This window comes from Plecotus auritus (assembly GCF_963455305.1).
Source record: "Plecotus auritus genome assembly, chromosome: 1".
NCBI lineage: Eukaryota > Metazoa > Chordata > Mammalia > Chiroptera > Vespertilionidae > Plecotus > Plecotus auritus.
The window spans coordinates 31,760,746-31,776,890 of NC_137770.1; the positions used below are offsets into that span (position 1 = coordinate 31,760,746).

Sequence of the window (16,145 nt, forward strand, 5' to 3'; positions counted from 1 at the left end):
GTTTACTCCGAAGCACCCAGTTTTCAAAGCATCTGGGATCAGAAGAGAAAGTGCCCTTTCCCACTTTTTACTTTCAACCCTTCCTTGAATTTATGAGCAAAATGTTTTATGGTCTTTGGCCTAAGCTTGTTCAAAGTGGGTGCCTGTCTTGTAACTAAAAGAGGCAAAGATGTAAGCTAGATTCTCCATGCTGAATACAGAGTTGAATCTGACAAGGGCCAGGTGCTAGCCAAGGTCATCTGTGTAGTTAGACATCACACAGGTAATCTATGCTCTGGAACTCTTTGCCTCTTGATTTTCAAATGTCTCTTTTGTTTCCTTTTCCTTTAGTGTCCCAGACAAGTTTTATGTTGAAGAAATTTAGGCCAGTCTCTGTCAAGCCAGAGGGAAAGGTTTTCCTCACCTGGACTAGGCTAGCCAATGGTTTCAGAGCTTAACAGAAGCCAGGAATAGCGAAGGCAGTGGGCCTGGGGCAGCTAAGGAAGCACCTTGTTGAAGAGAAGTCTAGGACTGTAATCCCTGAGCCCTTCTCATCCAGATCTTGCCTCCTATAACCTAAGGGCACTCTGCCAGGCAGGAAGCCACATCCATAGCACAAACAGATTTCAAGAGAAATGGCCTCTGTGGTCATGGGAAAATCTAAGGAGCAGAGATGGGAAGGTTGAATGGTGACTCAGCCACCGGATTCCCAAAGTCATTTATGCTGAGCTAAGGCCTTTCTTTCCCTTGCTGGATAGTTAACGTGAGGCAAGTCTCTTCTGGAAACATGACAGGAGGCCAAGGCTGGCACTTGATCCTTGTCCAGGCTGAGCAGACTAGACAACACTTTCAGTGTTGGACAGTCAGCTACACAGAGACAAGATGAAGCTGGGGCGTGAGATGGTTCCCAGAGAGCAGTGCTGAGGGAGGCTGCAACTTGTGGGAGCACCTGACCACCATGAGAAGTGACAGAGCCTAGAATCTAAGCAAGGGGAACAACTATTGTTCAACATTCTGAAAATGCCAACAACATGTAAAACCAATACTCACATTTTTTTCTTTTTGGCATTCTTTGCTGCTTAGCTCTTGCATATTTGGTGTCACTACTGTTAAGTATAAGTGCACCCAACAATTTGAGATAAAATAGAAAACTTCAAATTTAAAATACTTTCCCTGGCCAGGTAATATTGCACAGATTTCTTTGTTTTTTATTATTTTTTTAAATACATTTTTATTGATTTCAGAGAGGAAGGGAAAGGGAAATAGAAATATCTTACCTAATAATAGAGAAACATGTAAATTGACCACACCTCCGCTACGCCCACAGCCAATCAGAGTGAGTATGCAAATTAACCCAACAAAGATGGCGGTTAATTTGCATATGTTCCTGCATCCCAGGAACATCCTCAGCACCCAGGTCACTCCGAGCCGGCCATCAGAGGGGCGGAGGGCTTTAGGCTTGGGCAAGGGCCAAGCCAGTGATCAAAGGGGCAGGCGAGCAAGCCAGTGATCAGAGGGGCGGGGCCCCCTGCTCAAGACTAAAGCCTCTGGCTGAGCCTGCGATTGGAGGGGCAGGGGCTGAGCCAGCAATCAGAGGGGCGGGGGCCCCCTGCTCAAGCCAACAGCCTCTGGCTGAGCCTGCGATCAGAGGGAAAGGGAAAAAAATCAATGGAAACATATCCTCAGGTGAGGATAAAAAAAAAAAAAAAAGAAAAATATGTTATAATCTATGAAAGACACATCCTGAAAATGCCTAAAGAAAGTTGTCATTTTTTCATGGTGATGGGACTGGAGTCCATGTTGATGAAAATACCTTGGCGGCTGCGGTGACTAGCAGTGGCTGCAGCAGTGGGGTGATGGGGCTGGCGCCTTCCCCTGATCAGCCTGGTCGCCTCCTGCAAAGGAAGGCCAGACTGCCGCTTAGGCCCGCTCCCAACGGGCTGAGGGACCCCTTCCCAGTGCACAAATTTCGTGCACTGGGCCCCTAGTCAATGATGAAAGAGAATCACTGATCTGCTGCCTCTTACACGCCCCCTACTGGGGACCGACTCCGCAACCTGGGCATGTGCCCTTGACTGGAATCAAACCCAGGTCCCTTCAGTCCGCAGGCCAACACTCTATCCATTGAGCCAAACCAGCTAGGGCCACAGACTTCTTTGAATGAGGTTAGGCCTTATGATTAGAAGTAAGCACCCCAGCCAAAACCAGTTTGGCTCAGTGGATAGAGCGTCAGCCTGTGGACTGAAAGGTCCCAGGTTCGATTCTGAGAGCACGTACCTTGGTTGCAGGCACATCCCCATTAGGGGGTGTGCAGGAGGCAGCTGATCGATGTTTCTCTCTCATCGATATTTCTAAATCTCTATCCCTCTCCCTTCCTCTCTGTAAAATATATTTAATAAAAAAAAAGTAAGCACCCCAGCCCTGTACTTTGATCTGGCTGAGCTGTGCCACCTGCCAAGGAGGGCAGGAAATGACGCATACGTCAAGTAGAGCTGTTCTTTAGGAAGGAAGAGCATGTACAGTATGGACGTTGTGAGAGTAAAGTAGAATTGGGGCAATTTCTGTGTTTTCCAGAGATCATGGTTAGATGATAATGCAGGGAATGCTACCCTGCCCTAAAATTCAATGGGAAGGATTTCTTCACCAAACACTGTGACCTTAAGATCAGCCCTCAGCCCCCCAAAGTTCCCAAGGCCATTAAGCTGAGATTCTTGGGTGCCAGAATCTCACTCAAATTGCTTTCCTCCTATCATTTATAGACCATGCGGATCCTATGTGTAGATTCCTGGCTTGGCCCTGAATTGCAGGCCCTGCTATCTTACTATTGCCCAGCCCCTCTAGGTTGAGGCTATGAGGCCCCTGTCCCCAGCACTCGGCCCCCAGGTCTCTGTGTATCTTAGAGGAAAAACAAAAAGGTTTTTCAGATTTCAGATATTTGCTACAAATCAAGAATAGGATGACCTTTTTTAAGCGAATCATACTAACAAGTAGTCTGACAAACATGAAAAAGTTATAAAATGTAATAGTCCGAAGGGTTCCAAGCACACATACTATAAGGATCCCATATATTTTAAGGAACAATCTTTTGAATGTGTTAGCATTCTGTTCTCTGTGAAGAAAAAAAGTTCTATAGGGAGAAGAGTCCAATTTAATAAAAACGACTGTAGTTGAATGTGTGGAAGTGGAAGAACCCATCCTTGGGAGCAGGTTTACTCAAAAAGCCACTGCTACGGACAGCAATGCCAGCGTACTGCCTAGAAGTGGCCGCTGGAGCCAACTCCTTGCAGCCCATGTGTTATAATAATGTTATGGTCATAAGGAAACCCCTCTAATGTATAAAATAATTATTGTGTGAAATGTTTGCTGTGTGGAAACCCCAATACTCTGTAACTTCCAAAATTGATGAACACCCCACTATCTTGATGTAAAAGCCCTGAGCCCTTAAAGTGTAAATGCCCTGCTCCCAGCATAAGGCACACCGTCTGGCCCACACCGTAAGGACACAAGTTGTTACTACTGGCTATATAAGCCTGGGACCTTTCTTCAGTCGATGTCTCCTGCCTGATAGAGGAGGACTCCACATCGCTCCGTGAGACGAGCCCCTGACTGCTCTGCTGTGTGAGCCTGAACCAACTGTGGCCGCCTGTCTGTCTCTGTTTTCATCGTCCGTCCTTCAGTGTGAATCGCTGGGTGGCCTTTGCCGGAGCCTAGGACCCACTAGGAATAGGTTAATAAACCCTGTGTGATTGCATACTAATTCTGTCTTGTGTGTCAAGTGTTCTGGTTCGGCTCAGCTGTCTAGACATTGAAGTACCAGGGGACAGGCCGTTATTGCTGACTCCTGGTCACCTGCGTTTGTCCCACTAAGTCTAGACAGATAATCAATTAATTGAGGCCTAATTGGGACAATGTGCATGGCTTTGTTTCTTCTACCTACAACCAGCCATCTCTGACATGCATCAAAGGCCTCACCCCAAGCCCATGCCTCTTGCCTCAGTGTTTGCTTTGCTTATCGCTTAAACTCTTACACAGGTGTGAATCTTTGCTCTCACACTCATGGGCTGCTTGCTCTCTTCCTGCACGGACAGCAGCCCTGCATGCTCGATGTTTGCTTATTCTTCCAACCCAGAGGAGAAATCCAGGATCATCAATGCCATGCATGCTCTTCACCAGCCCTGTCTCCCACCCTTGCATGGCCTTTTCCTGTTTCCACCCCCCTCCTCTTTTTCCCCTTCCTTCTTCATCAGGTTCTCTAGTGGACCCAACAGCCTATGAGGCACTGGGTCTCAGGAGGGAGCACATATTGATTGCTTCCCCACTATTCCCCTCACCCCACTGCTCATTCATGTTCCCCGAGTTTTTCTTGAGGGAATTTGTTGCTTCCTCCACCTTGGGAAGCCATAGAGCATGGCTGTTAAAAACGTTGGTTCTAGAGTCAGACTACCAGGGTCTACTCTACCATGTATCAACCTTGTGAACTTGGGCAAGCTACTGAACTTCTCGGTGCCTGACAGTAAAATGGGGATAACAATAGTAGCTACCCTAGACTTTGAACTTCAAGTAGTAAATGATACTCAGGAATTATTCATGTTGTTAGCAGTTACATGTCAGCATAAGAAAAGTTCAAAACTATAGAGTTTTTATGAGTTTATTTGAGCCAAAATGATGACATGACAGGAAGCAAAATCTTTAAATAGATAGAGAAAATGCTCTGGAGAATGGCAGTTTTGCAGCTTATTTTATACACTAGTAGCCCTGCGCACGAATCCGTATGCCAGTAGCTCTCTGCAGGGCCTGGCCGCTCCATGCCCACTGCCCAGAGGCCCACGGTGCAGAGGCCCATCCACGCCCCGGCCTGGCCAGAGGCCCATCTGCGGCTGGGTGCAGAATGCCTTGTTGCCGGGGCGATGATGCAAGCATTCCGCACCCTGGCCTGGCCAGAGGCCCTCCTCAGCCGGGGTGGAACACTTGCCTCGTCGCCGCAGCGACGAAGCAAGCATTCCATCAGGCCACTCATGCTGCCCGCTCTCAGCGGCCACCCCCGCCGGCCTGGGACTGGGGGACTCCAGCGGGGCTGAGAGGACTGGGCACCGCCATCTTGTGGCTATGGGTGCCACCATCTTTGTGATGGAGGGATGGTTAATTTGCATATTACCCTTTTATAGATAGTATTAGAATCAAAGGAGGAGTCATAAGAAGGGTTACATGAAATCCATTGGTGGTAGATTAAGGAGATGGGAGAAAGCATGGCTAGGGTGGGGAGAGAAACATGGGATTGGATAAAAGGCAAAATGGAGAAACACTCTTACACTGATGGGTAGAGAATTGTTAAAAATAAACATTCACAGCACATAGAAATGGTATACGGGGAACAAGGTAACAACGAGGGATTCTGTGGTTTGGTGCTCTGGGGCTGGTAGTTGTGCCTAAGAGGAGTCTAGAAAATAAAATTACTCTGACATTTCAAAGATGTATCATCCTAGACGCATGAGAGCACTGGACAGAGCTCACTTAAGGTAAAGGTTGACCTTTGCTACCCTGGCTGGTGTTGCTCAGTTACTATAATACATCAAAGGTCACGGGTTTGATTCCTGGTCCGGGCACATGCCCAGGTTGCAGGTTTGGTCCCCGATTGGGGAGTATACAGGAGGCAACTGATCGATGTTTCTCTCTCACATCAGTGCCTCTTTCTCTCTCTCTCTCTAAAATCAATAAACATATCCTCAGGTGAGGATTTAAAAAATAGAAAAGATTGACCTTTGCTAAGGAAGCTATAGACCTGGGATGTGACTGCCTGCTATAACCTGTTCATTTAGGACTTTGTGATCAGAGCGACCTGTGTGGTTACTTTTGATCACTGAGTCTGTCAGGTTTATTGCATAGCCCCTTTTTCATTCACATAGAACATTGTGATTTAGTAACAAACAAACGAACAAACAAATATTCTTATTTAGGTACACACATTAAAGTATTTATGAATGGATGTGTGATGTCCAGAATGTGCTTTCAATTATCCCAACCCACCCTCCAAAAAATGTCCTGGAGGAAATATAGATGAAACAAGACTGACAGAACATTAATGTTGAAGCTGGATGACAGGCAGGTCCATGGGGATTCATACTACCATTTGCTCTACTTTTTTCTATTTAAACATGTCCTTATTAAACAGGTTCTTTAAAAAAAAAAAAAAAGTCTACTTGCTATGGATGAAAAGGGCATTTTTGTCACCAGATGCTCTTTGGATGCTTTAGAACAGAAACCAATAACCTGACTTCGTGGGTCAATTGGCTACAGATTAGGTAATCTCTCTACCTCTTCTTGGTGACTTTAGCACTTGAGGCAAGCAGCAGGGGGTGAAGCACAGGGGAGCAGGGAGGCCAGAAGAGAGAAGACCTCTGAGTTCAGGTAGAGGGTTTATCAGAGCGTGGTTTTTCTGCATCTATGTATCAAATTCAATCAAGTCCCACATTCCCTCCGGCCTCAATCCATAGTGAAACATAGCAACTGTGTAACTGAAGTCACTTCCATTACTTCTTAGATAATAATATGTGAGAGCTGGAAGAAACATGAGGAAATATCCAATCGAAACATCTTATTTTACACCATCTTAATAATGCATTATAAGATGTGATATTATAACAAGGCTATGGGTTGTGAGTAGGGTGAGATAGTACTCACTGAAATAGAAGGCTGGCTTCCCATTTTGTTCCATTTCTCTCTTGCTACCCTGAGAAAATAAGTAAGGCAATGGGGTGTGTAGTCTATTTTCTCTAAAAATTGAGGTAAAGCCCTGGCTGGTGTGGCTCAGTTGGTTGGGTGTTGTCCCGTGCACCAGGAGGTAGCCGGTTCAATTCCCCGGCAAAGACACGTGCCTGGGTTGTGGGCTTGATCCCCAGTAGAGGGCGTGCAGGAGGCAGCCGATCAATGATTCTCTCTCATCACTGATGTTTCTATCTCTCTCTTCCTCTCCCTTCCTGTCTCTATTTTTTTTTAAAAAAAAATCAGCAAACTATTTTAAAAATGAGGTAAAGGGAATGCTTTAGAAAATGAAACCAACTGCATGATTAAAAATTATATCTCAATAAAGCTAGAAATTTTTTTTTTCAATTTTTAAAGAAGAAGTGGAAAAAGAATATGGGAAGGCACAGCTTCATGCAGGGACTCAGGGTGCTCAGAGGAAGGAACCAAAAAGTTGGCCAAGGTTAAGCTAAGATTTTCCTGAGTTGGTCCAAACTCCAGAGTTGTGACCAGAATTGGGATGCAGAATTTAAAGAGGAAAGAGATTAGTCAAGAGTTTGAGTCTATAGTCCCTAGAAATACATAACGCTGGTGCTCCTGCCACCTCCGCTGAGCCTGCTGGCTGGCGTTTCTGGTACCAGTGAGGAAACTGACCCAGTTTTCCAGGCTCTTTTGCCATCCCTGTGCTCAGCCTGGCATCTGCCTACTCCTCCTGCCCTGAGAGGGAGGCCGACTACAAGTCTTGGAGAAGAATGCTCTGTAGATGTGAACATCTGATACCATGAGCCAGCCTCACAAGAGGGTTGGGTATACAGAGGTTTCCAGAAGGGTCGGGAGAATCGGAGGAGGACAGGATTCACAGCAGCAGCCAGCCGGGAGGACAGTCCTCAGGGTTGGCCTTCTTGGTCCCCCTTCATGATGGCACGGCCCAGACCTGATAAAGCCGTGGCTCTTCTACCAGCTCTACTTCCATTGAATTCCTAGAAGCTCACAGCTGACGGCCCACAGACGCTCAGCAGTTTTGTTATTTCGGGCCCTGGGAGACACCCAGGCCCTCTTGCAGTCACTGGAGGGCAAAAAAAAGAATGTAAACATCCAGGAGTGCAAATTGACAGTCTGGAAAAGTTTATGGCCTCGTTCCCAGAATACGTTTCTAAATGTATAAAATATGTTGCATGAAAAGAAACTAAACTGTATTGGGGTGCAGTTTTTAAATATTGTAAAAAAATCTATGGCATAGTAATACATAAGCTTCTTTGCTAATATATTCTATAACAAGAGCTAGCACTGGGTCTAATAACCACTGGATTTCCAAGTAGTGGCGAGCAGAAGTGACATTTTGAGAAATCTGCAACTGCAATATGGCATGAAAATACTACAGTTTTATGGGTGACAAAGTCATAGGTATTACCACTAAGCCTGCAGTTCATTCCCTACATTCATGGAAAAATGCAGTCCTGATAAAGAAGAAACGCCTATGCATTAATTACTTTTCCTTACACTCTTCTTTGCTTTGTTTGTATAGACATAGATATATAGTGTTTCCCTCTTTTAATCCCAGGCTCCCCTTTATTCCCAAACTGAATTTGTGATAAGACTCAACACTGAAATGTCTGTTTCTATATTGCAACAGATAGTGCTGATCTTGGCAGCCTGGGGAGACACAGTTCACCCTGGGAAGCGTGGCCTTGCCCTGGTGCTTGTGCTAAATGGTATTAAGGAATGCATGGAAAAGTCAGCCAAAAGGTTCAACGAGGGAGCCTGCTAATATCCTTCCCAAGGCACAATCAACGGGGACAGCCTTCTCTTACAGCTCTCAGAAAGCTGCAAAGCCTTCTTTCCTGGAAACACGGCACACAGATATAAAACAGAGCCAGGAAAGCTTCTCTGGCCAAGTTTCTAATGTAAATTCCCTTGGAAAAGTAACAGCATTTGGTTCGCTGGCCCAACCGAACGCAAACCTGGATTCTGCTATGAGGCGCAAACTCGGCCACCTGGGGTGCAAAGCCCAGGGAACAGTGAGTCTCACCATGCACAGGTGGGGAGAGAACCTGAGCTGCCTCCACGCACCTGAAGTACTTGCCGCTCAGGGGCTCCAGGCCCTCAGCCAGGGCACAGTGCAGGCTGGTCTGCGCCCCCTCTCGCGCTGACTTGAGGAAAGGGGAGAAGAGCCGCCAGAGCAGGCACATCAGAAAGGAGTGGCGGACCAGCTCCGAGCGGACGATGCCCGGGTGCACCGAGTAGGTTGTGACCCCTGTGCCTAGGGCAAAGAGAGCACAGTTAGAGCAGGGACACACTCTGAGCCCCCAAAACAGCTCACCTCCTGCTTCAAAATGCGCAAGTGAGAAGAAGGGACTCAGAACCCCAGGATTCAGAAGGTGCCACTCCTAGCCAGGTAAAATCTGGCTAGTAATTAATTGATCTCTTCCAGAAAGATCTATAGCCTTCTCAGCCTTCTGTGCTCCAAAATGAATGCTTGGTTGAAGGCCCTTCTATGTCAATGTCACCTTTCTCTGTGACTTAAGTATTAATAATAGGAACAACAACATGTACTAGTTGCACTACTAATACTACTATAGCAGTAGTAGTATCAATTACTGACAGTGGCATCTTTGGACTTTCTATAGGAAGGGCTTCCAGAGGCAGAGAACATCTGACCCGCGGGCTGTATAAGGCCCTCGAAATCATTTGGTCTGGCCCTGCCAAGGCATTAGGGGTGAGTTAATTAAATGTTTGACCAAACATAGCAGGCTAATTTTTAAATTGATATTTTTACATGGCCCGTGAATGATGTTATAAATACCCAAATGGCCCTTGGCAGAAAAAAGGTTTCCCACTCCTGACTTAAGGGAAGCAATGTGGTTGAAAGAAAGGAAGTTAGTGGCTTGAGCCGCATTTGCCAGGCAAGCACATTTTATGAGGTGTAGATTGAGGGGTGTTGATGGAGACGATGGGAGTTAACATGCCCCCAGACACGCTGGTGCCTGCCTCCACTATTTTTAGTACTTATCATGTGCAAGGGCCTACTACATGCTTTTACCTGCATTATCTCATTTGCTTCTCAAAGAGGCTTATGAGGTAAGTGATATTAAGATGCCCATTTACCATGGAAAAAACTGAGGTCTCATCACAGTGAGGTTAAGTATAGTGACTGGCCAAGGTCATACCCTAGCAGGTCGCAGGGCCAAGGTCTGAACTCTGATGTAAAGAGCATGGACTCCAGAGCTGGACTGTCCTGGCTCAGCTAGGAAACTTGCTTGGTCAAGTTGCATATATATCTGTGCCTATCTTGTTTGTTTGCTTGTTTGCTTGCTTGTGGAGCAGGGAAATACAGTAGCACCTACCTCATAGGGATGTTGTATTAAATGAGTTAAGACATGTATAGTACATGGCACACACAAAACTCTCAATTATTATTGTCATCATTGTTATTTCTTTTAATGATGGCCCTATTCTTCTACCTTCTGTGTTCTGATAGCAAATACCACTGTCCCAAACTCTGGCTTATTCAGCGTAGCAAAAAGTCCCCATGATTTCCAGATCCCAAAGCCAGCAACTCAAGGCAAACTCCAGGAAGGGAAAGAATCACAGGATTAGCCCTCGCCAGTTTGGCTCAGTGGATAGAGCGTCAGCCTGCGGACTGAAGGGTCCCGGGTTCAATTCCAGGTCAGGGCACATGCCTGGGTTGTGGGCTCGATCCCCAGTGTGGGGCGTGCAGGAGGCAGCCGATCAATGATTCTCTCTCAGCATTGATGTTTCTCTCTCTCTCTCTCCCTCTCTCTTCCTCTCTGAAGTCAATTTAAAAAAATAATAATCATAGGATTAAGAGAGGCCCCACCTCATTTTAAAGTTGAGGGGATGAAGTCAGGAGAAGATAAAGAAACATGTCCTTATACACACGTGGCTACTATGTGGTAGAGCAAGAACTCAGACCCAGGGGGTTGACGTCCAGCCCTAGCTCCCTGGCTCTGGGCAGAGGCACCTCTCTTGCTCAGCTGACCATGTGAATCTCAGCAAACAGCACTCAGAAGGAAGCACCCTGGAGTTAAAGCCGTGTAAACCTGGGCTGGCTGCTTCTTTGGACCTCAGTTTGGAACCATATGATAATAATAATACCTGCTCTGCCTGTTGCAAGAAGTTGTTGTGAAAAATAATATCAGATAATAGATATAAGATTTGACATAAATGTAAGGTAACTTCCTAGGTTCCTAACTGTTACTCAATTTTAAGTTTCCCAAGGGCATTCTCCTCAGTGCATAGAGCTACCTACCACTGTAGTGTTCATGTTTGAGGTGTTCAGAAATTTCTGTGGACCTCTAATCTGGACTGAAAACCCTGCTTTCGCTACCTGAACCCTGACCCTTTCTCCCGACTTACCTTGGAGCTTTTTGGCCAGCTCACGAGTGAAAAGCACATTGGCCAACTTGCTGTGACAATAAGCAAAACCGCGGCTGTAGCTCTTCTCACCCTGGAGGTCATGGAAGCGAATCTTGCCAGCAATGTGGACCACTGATGACAGGTTCACCACCCGTGCAGGCGCAGACTCCTTCAGCCGCTCCAGGAGCAAGTGGGTGAGAAGGAAGTGGCCTGCAAGGAGAGCCAGCAGGGAAGATTGAAGAGTGGAGTGGCTGCCCTGGCTGATTTGGCTCAGTGAATAGAGTGTCGGCCTGCGGACTGAAGGGTTCCGTTTGATTCTGGACAAGGGCACATGCCCAGATTGCAGGCTCGATCCCCAGTAGGGGGCTCCCAGGAGGCAGCCAATCAATGATTTTCTCTCATCATTGATGTTTCTAGCTCTCTCTCCCTCTCCCTTCCTCTCTGAAATCAATTAAAAAAATATATTTTTTTTTAAAAAAAGAGTGGAGTGGCTGCCCAGGCTCAGGATGTAGGAGCTAAGGACAGGACTTCAGCATTAGCTCCCTATCTTCTGGGTGTGAACAAATTTTTATGTAACTCAGTGCTAATGGTCAGGCAGTCTGGGTTAGTGAATTCTTTAAGACAAAGGCCAGAGCTAGCCTATAGGTGAGGCAATATAGACTTAATCTGTACTTGTTTGAACCTCTGCCCTTGCCCCAATCAGAAGAAAGGCTACCTGCTGGCTTCTGACCCCACTATGGCCATGATCACACAACTGTGTGTCCAGGTACACCCGAGTACAGAGGGAAGAATGAAAGAGTTAGGGAAAATTACATTTGTCTAGGATCAGAGAACATATTCCATGATCTCCTCTCCAGAGCCATCACCTTGAACTCTGAACCCCAGCCTCTTTCATACCTCAAGTCTTCAAGGTTTGCCTCCTCCATCGACCAACCCTTGGCTTTCTGAGCCCTCAGTTATAGGTGTGACTCCCTCCAGCCAAACATAGGCTCCTGCAGCCCCCATGCCTGGCCCTGCTTGGCAAGCCTCGTGCTACCACAGCCTCATCCAAGAACGGCATTTTTCTTCCTGGTATCTTCAAAGTTATGGGGTTTCTTTTTTTTCTTTTTACTTTATTATCGAATTTACTAGAGGCCCGATGCACAAAATTCATGCAAGGGCCTTGGTCCAGGCCCCCACCTGCTGTCGCCACCACCACAAGGCCTCTGCTGTGGCCACCCGCTTTGTCCAGAAGGAAGGACGTCCTGCCTAATTAGCATATTATGCTTTTATTATTATAGATTTGGGTGACATTGGTTAATAAAATTATATAGGTTTCAGGTATACAATTCTATAATACATCATCTGTATATTGTATTATGTGTTCAACACACCAAGTCAAGTCTCCTTCCATCATCATTTATCCCCTCATGCCTTTTCCTACCTCCCCCCACCCTCCTTTCCCTCTGATAATTGGGGTTTTTTAATGCTATGTGTAGGAGGACCTCACTTTTTTGGACTAGTCAGGAGAGGGATAGTGGACAAAATCCAATATGTCCAGTCTATTGGAACCCTGGCCTCCAATAGGACCACTGGAGATTCTCAGCACTAGTGTACGGTCATCTATACCTACAGAGAACAAGATGGGGTCAGCCTTGCTTTTCATTCACTCAGAAATACTTACCCAGGTGGTTGACTCCCAGGTGGGTTTCAAAGCCATCAGCTGTCTTGGAATATGGACACATCATCACTCCTGCATTGTTGATCAGAATATGGAGCTGCTTTTCCTCTGTAACACAACCAAGGAGACCCTGAAGTTAGCAAGAATCCTGCTAGCTGCCCAGCACAGTCCTGAGTATTTACTTCTTGCCTTTGGACCTATCTTAGTGATATTCAGTAACCACTATTATTTGGGTTTCTAACTTTAGTTATTGATATCTTCCTGGACACCATTCATTCATTCACTCATTCATCCATTCATTCAGCAAATATGTACTGAGTACTGACTCTGGGCCAGGCCCACTCTGCTGGGCATACAGTGGTAAAACAGGGCAGGCATGGTCCCTAAACCTCATGGATTTCATAGTCATTAGTAAAAGCTGGTTATTTTCCAATGATACACAAGAATTTTGGCAGCAACATAACCTCATTTGGTGCCTGTGGCCACAGAAGGTTGCTTCTCAGAATGAAAGAAGAGAGTGGCATCAGGGCCACACCTTGATGCCAAGGTACAAGCCCAGACAGGGAGCTGATACCTCCAATTCCCATTGCAGAGGCATTCCCGTGATAAGGATCCTGCCCAGCTGGTCCACCCGCCATCCCCTAGCCAATTCCCTGCCCTGCTGGTTCATGTGGCAGAACCCGTCCAGTGGAATCCATGACAGTTCTGATGTAAGGGTCAGAGACAGGTCTGGGTGGAACAGCCCCTCCCACACCCAGCTTCTTGCTTTTCTGGCTACCCACCAGGGCCTTACCTGCCAGAAAGCCCTCAGCAAAGGCTCTGATGGATTTGGTATCCGATAGGTCCAGTTTCCGCACCAGCACCTGGGAGTTCTTTGTATCAGCTCGGATTTCACTGGCAGCAGACTCCCCCTTGAGTACATCTCGGCAGGCAATGTATACTCGGGCTCCTGGGGCAAAAAAAAAGAGGGCAATGTGTTCAGACCGTAGGCTGAGAAAGAGTATAATAAGTAAGCTTGGGACTGGTATACAGAGCGTTCTCCAGCCATCCCTAAAGCAGTGAGTGCTGTATTGCCACTCTTTAGGATTCTCACTGCAGCACTGCTCATTCTCCTTGCTACTAGCTTAACTCCGGCTGGGAACCCTGGTTTTTACACTCTGATATTTAATGTTGCTTAGTATCTCTTTTTAGAATAACGGACTTGACCAGTACTATACATGGACATCCTTGTGTGTCTTACTTTATATAAGACAAACAATAATGGAGTAGGAAGGAAGGGAAGTTTATTTAAGGCCACAGAGTGAGTTGGTGTCACAGCTGAACTTGAATCCCAGGTTCCTTGAATTCCTGACCAGAGCCTCCAAGCCCAGGAGAAAAGACAAGGAAATGTGGGCAGAGCCCGGGGGAGAGAGGCAGGAGGTGCTGCCCTGTGGACATGGAAGTGGAGGGACTTGCCTCTGCGAGCGAGCTCTCTGGCCGTCTCCTTGCCGATGCCGGTGTTGGCGCCAGTGATCACCACTACCTTCCCAGGAAGCTGCACGTCTGTTCTACAAACCCCACCAGCAAAGAACTTCCTATAGGCAAGGGAAGCAAAAGCATTCACGCGCCATCCTTCCCAATCCCAGACTGAGATACATAACATCCATCCAGCCTCAAAGAAGAATTTCTTACAGTTGTCATCAGGAGACCTAAACAAGCTAATCTTCAGGGGACGTTTTCCCAGTGGGAAAGGGGGTCTTCTGATCATCAGCTCAGGTGGGAAAGGCATGTGTCCAGAAGCTACAAATGGCCATCTAGGCAAACAGAGGAAGTGCTCTTGAGCTGGGGGCCAAGGGGGACCTTCCTTATTAGTTAAAGCTCTTATCTCTAGAGGTTCCTGGAGGTCAGCTGCCTCCTCTAACCTGCACTAAAAACATGCAAAGAGCATTAAAGGATTCGCTGGTCCTGAGACCTCGGTCTTCAATAAGCATCAACAGTGAATAACTGATGATAGCACCTCAAGGGGTCCCACATACAAATGTGGCTCTTGGGCTCCCTCTCCAGTTTTAGAGAGCCAGCATCTTCACATGTTTTTTGCCATCTTCAGAGATTCCATTCTACCTATCAGCACACTGAGAAACCCTCTCTTTCCAGACCTCTGTGCAGAGAGCATCTTTTTACATAAAGTTTACTTGACAAGTTCCAAAAAGAGGATGAGAGGTGGGGACAGATGATTTTCTGAGCACCATTTAACTCTCAGGCACTTTCCAAAGGGAATTTATTTTATCCTCTCAACCGCTCTCTTATTATCCCCATATTACAGTGGGAGGAAAATGAGGCTCAAAGAAGTTCAAGTCCCTTGTTAATGGTGGCAAACCTGTAATGTGAACCCAGGTTTCTATGCCAGGACCCAGAGCAACACTCTGTCCCTCATATGTCCATGTAACCTTCTTAATCATCAGCAGTTTGAAAATTCTCTACTCAGACACACATTTCTTTGACACCTCCAGAAATCCCACAGCAAAAGAGCCATCCCAAAACATCATTAGTTGAGGAAAGAGAGTTTGTTTCCTTCCCCAAATGCCTGGTACTTCATGAGTCCCTCAGCAATGACCACCCATAGTAACCCAGCAGGGCCACCCTCAGTAGAAACAACGAAGAAAGGAAGACCTTCCAAGGAACCCAGGGGAACAGAGTGAAAGAGCAAGGACTTTCCCCTAAGTTGTCTGTCAAGCAACTTAATACTCATCCACTCAGCCTTCCACTAGCATCGGAATTCAAATCAGCCCCTCTCCTCCCAGCCCAGGTGCTTCCTTCTTATTTTCCTCCAAGGTTTCCATAATTACCTCCTTCCTTTCTGTTTCTTCTGCCCTGACTTTCTCTCCCCTGATCTCTGTCCCTTCCTCTTCTTTCAGCAGCCGAGAGAGAATTCGTCTACTTACAAGTTCCATGGCTTCCAATTTAGGGATTTGTAAAATATTGTATGAGTCACTGAATTAAGACAAACCTGATGGATGGAGCTATCACATACAGGAAGGAAAGGAAGGAGGTGAGCAGTCCCAAGATAACCATCATCTTTTCAACTTCTTTAGTTTCTGCTCCTTAGCAAAAACACCTTCGACTCTAACTCGGGTTCGGGCTCCTGGTCTGCCTCCAACTCTTGTCTGCTTCTGGCTGCTTCTCCCTCTTCTAGCTCCTCTCAGAGCTCTCAGCAACAGCCTGGCTCTAAGCGTAGCCCAGAATCCTATTTAAATCCGAGAGCTGTCAGAGCACAGCCTGCTGGGAGATGTAGTCCTGAGAGAGGAGGACGGAGGAAGGAGTGGAACCTCACACTAACCAGCAAAGAGAATGAGGGGAAATGCAGCAACTGCCCCCTAACTTTCCTACCCTCAATTATTTCTCTTATCTAGGG

General features: G+C 46.6%; 1 protein-coding gene across 2 annotated transcripts; it reads right to left on the reverse strand.

Annotated features, from left to right (window-relative positions):
* Window positions 1-7,680: 7,680 nt before the first annotated feature.
* Window positions 7,681-15,808, reverse strand: RDH12 (retinol dehydrogenase 12; the record flags this gene model as incomplete). Of its 2 annotated transcripts, XM_080667868.1 has the most annotated exons (8): window positions 7,698-7,783; window positions 8,576-8,630; window positions 8,787-8,977; window positions 11,095-11,304; window positions 12,758-12,862; window positions 13,548-13,703; window positions 14,210-14,328; window positions 15,741-15,808. In XM_080667868.1, 8 exons carry the CDS (start codon window positions 15,806-15,808, stop codon window positions 7,698-7,700), a joined length of 990 nt encoding a protein of 329 aa, XP_080523994.1. The 2 variants fall into 2 exon arrangements, with proteins under 2 accessions (XP_080523995.1, XP_080523994.1); XM_080667869.1 differs by lacking the exon at window positions 8,576-8,630 and having other exon boundaries at window positions 7,681-7,783; window positions 8,788-8,977.
* Between the last annotated feature and the right edge of the window lie 337 nt (window positions 15,809-16,145).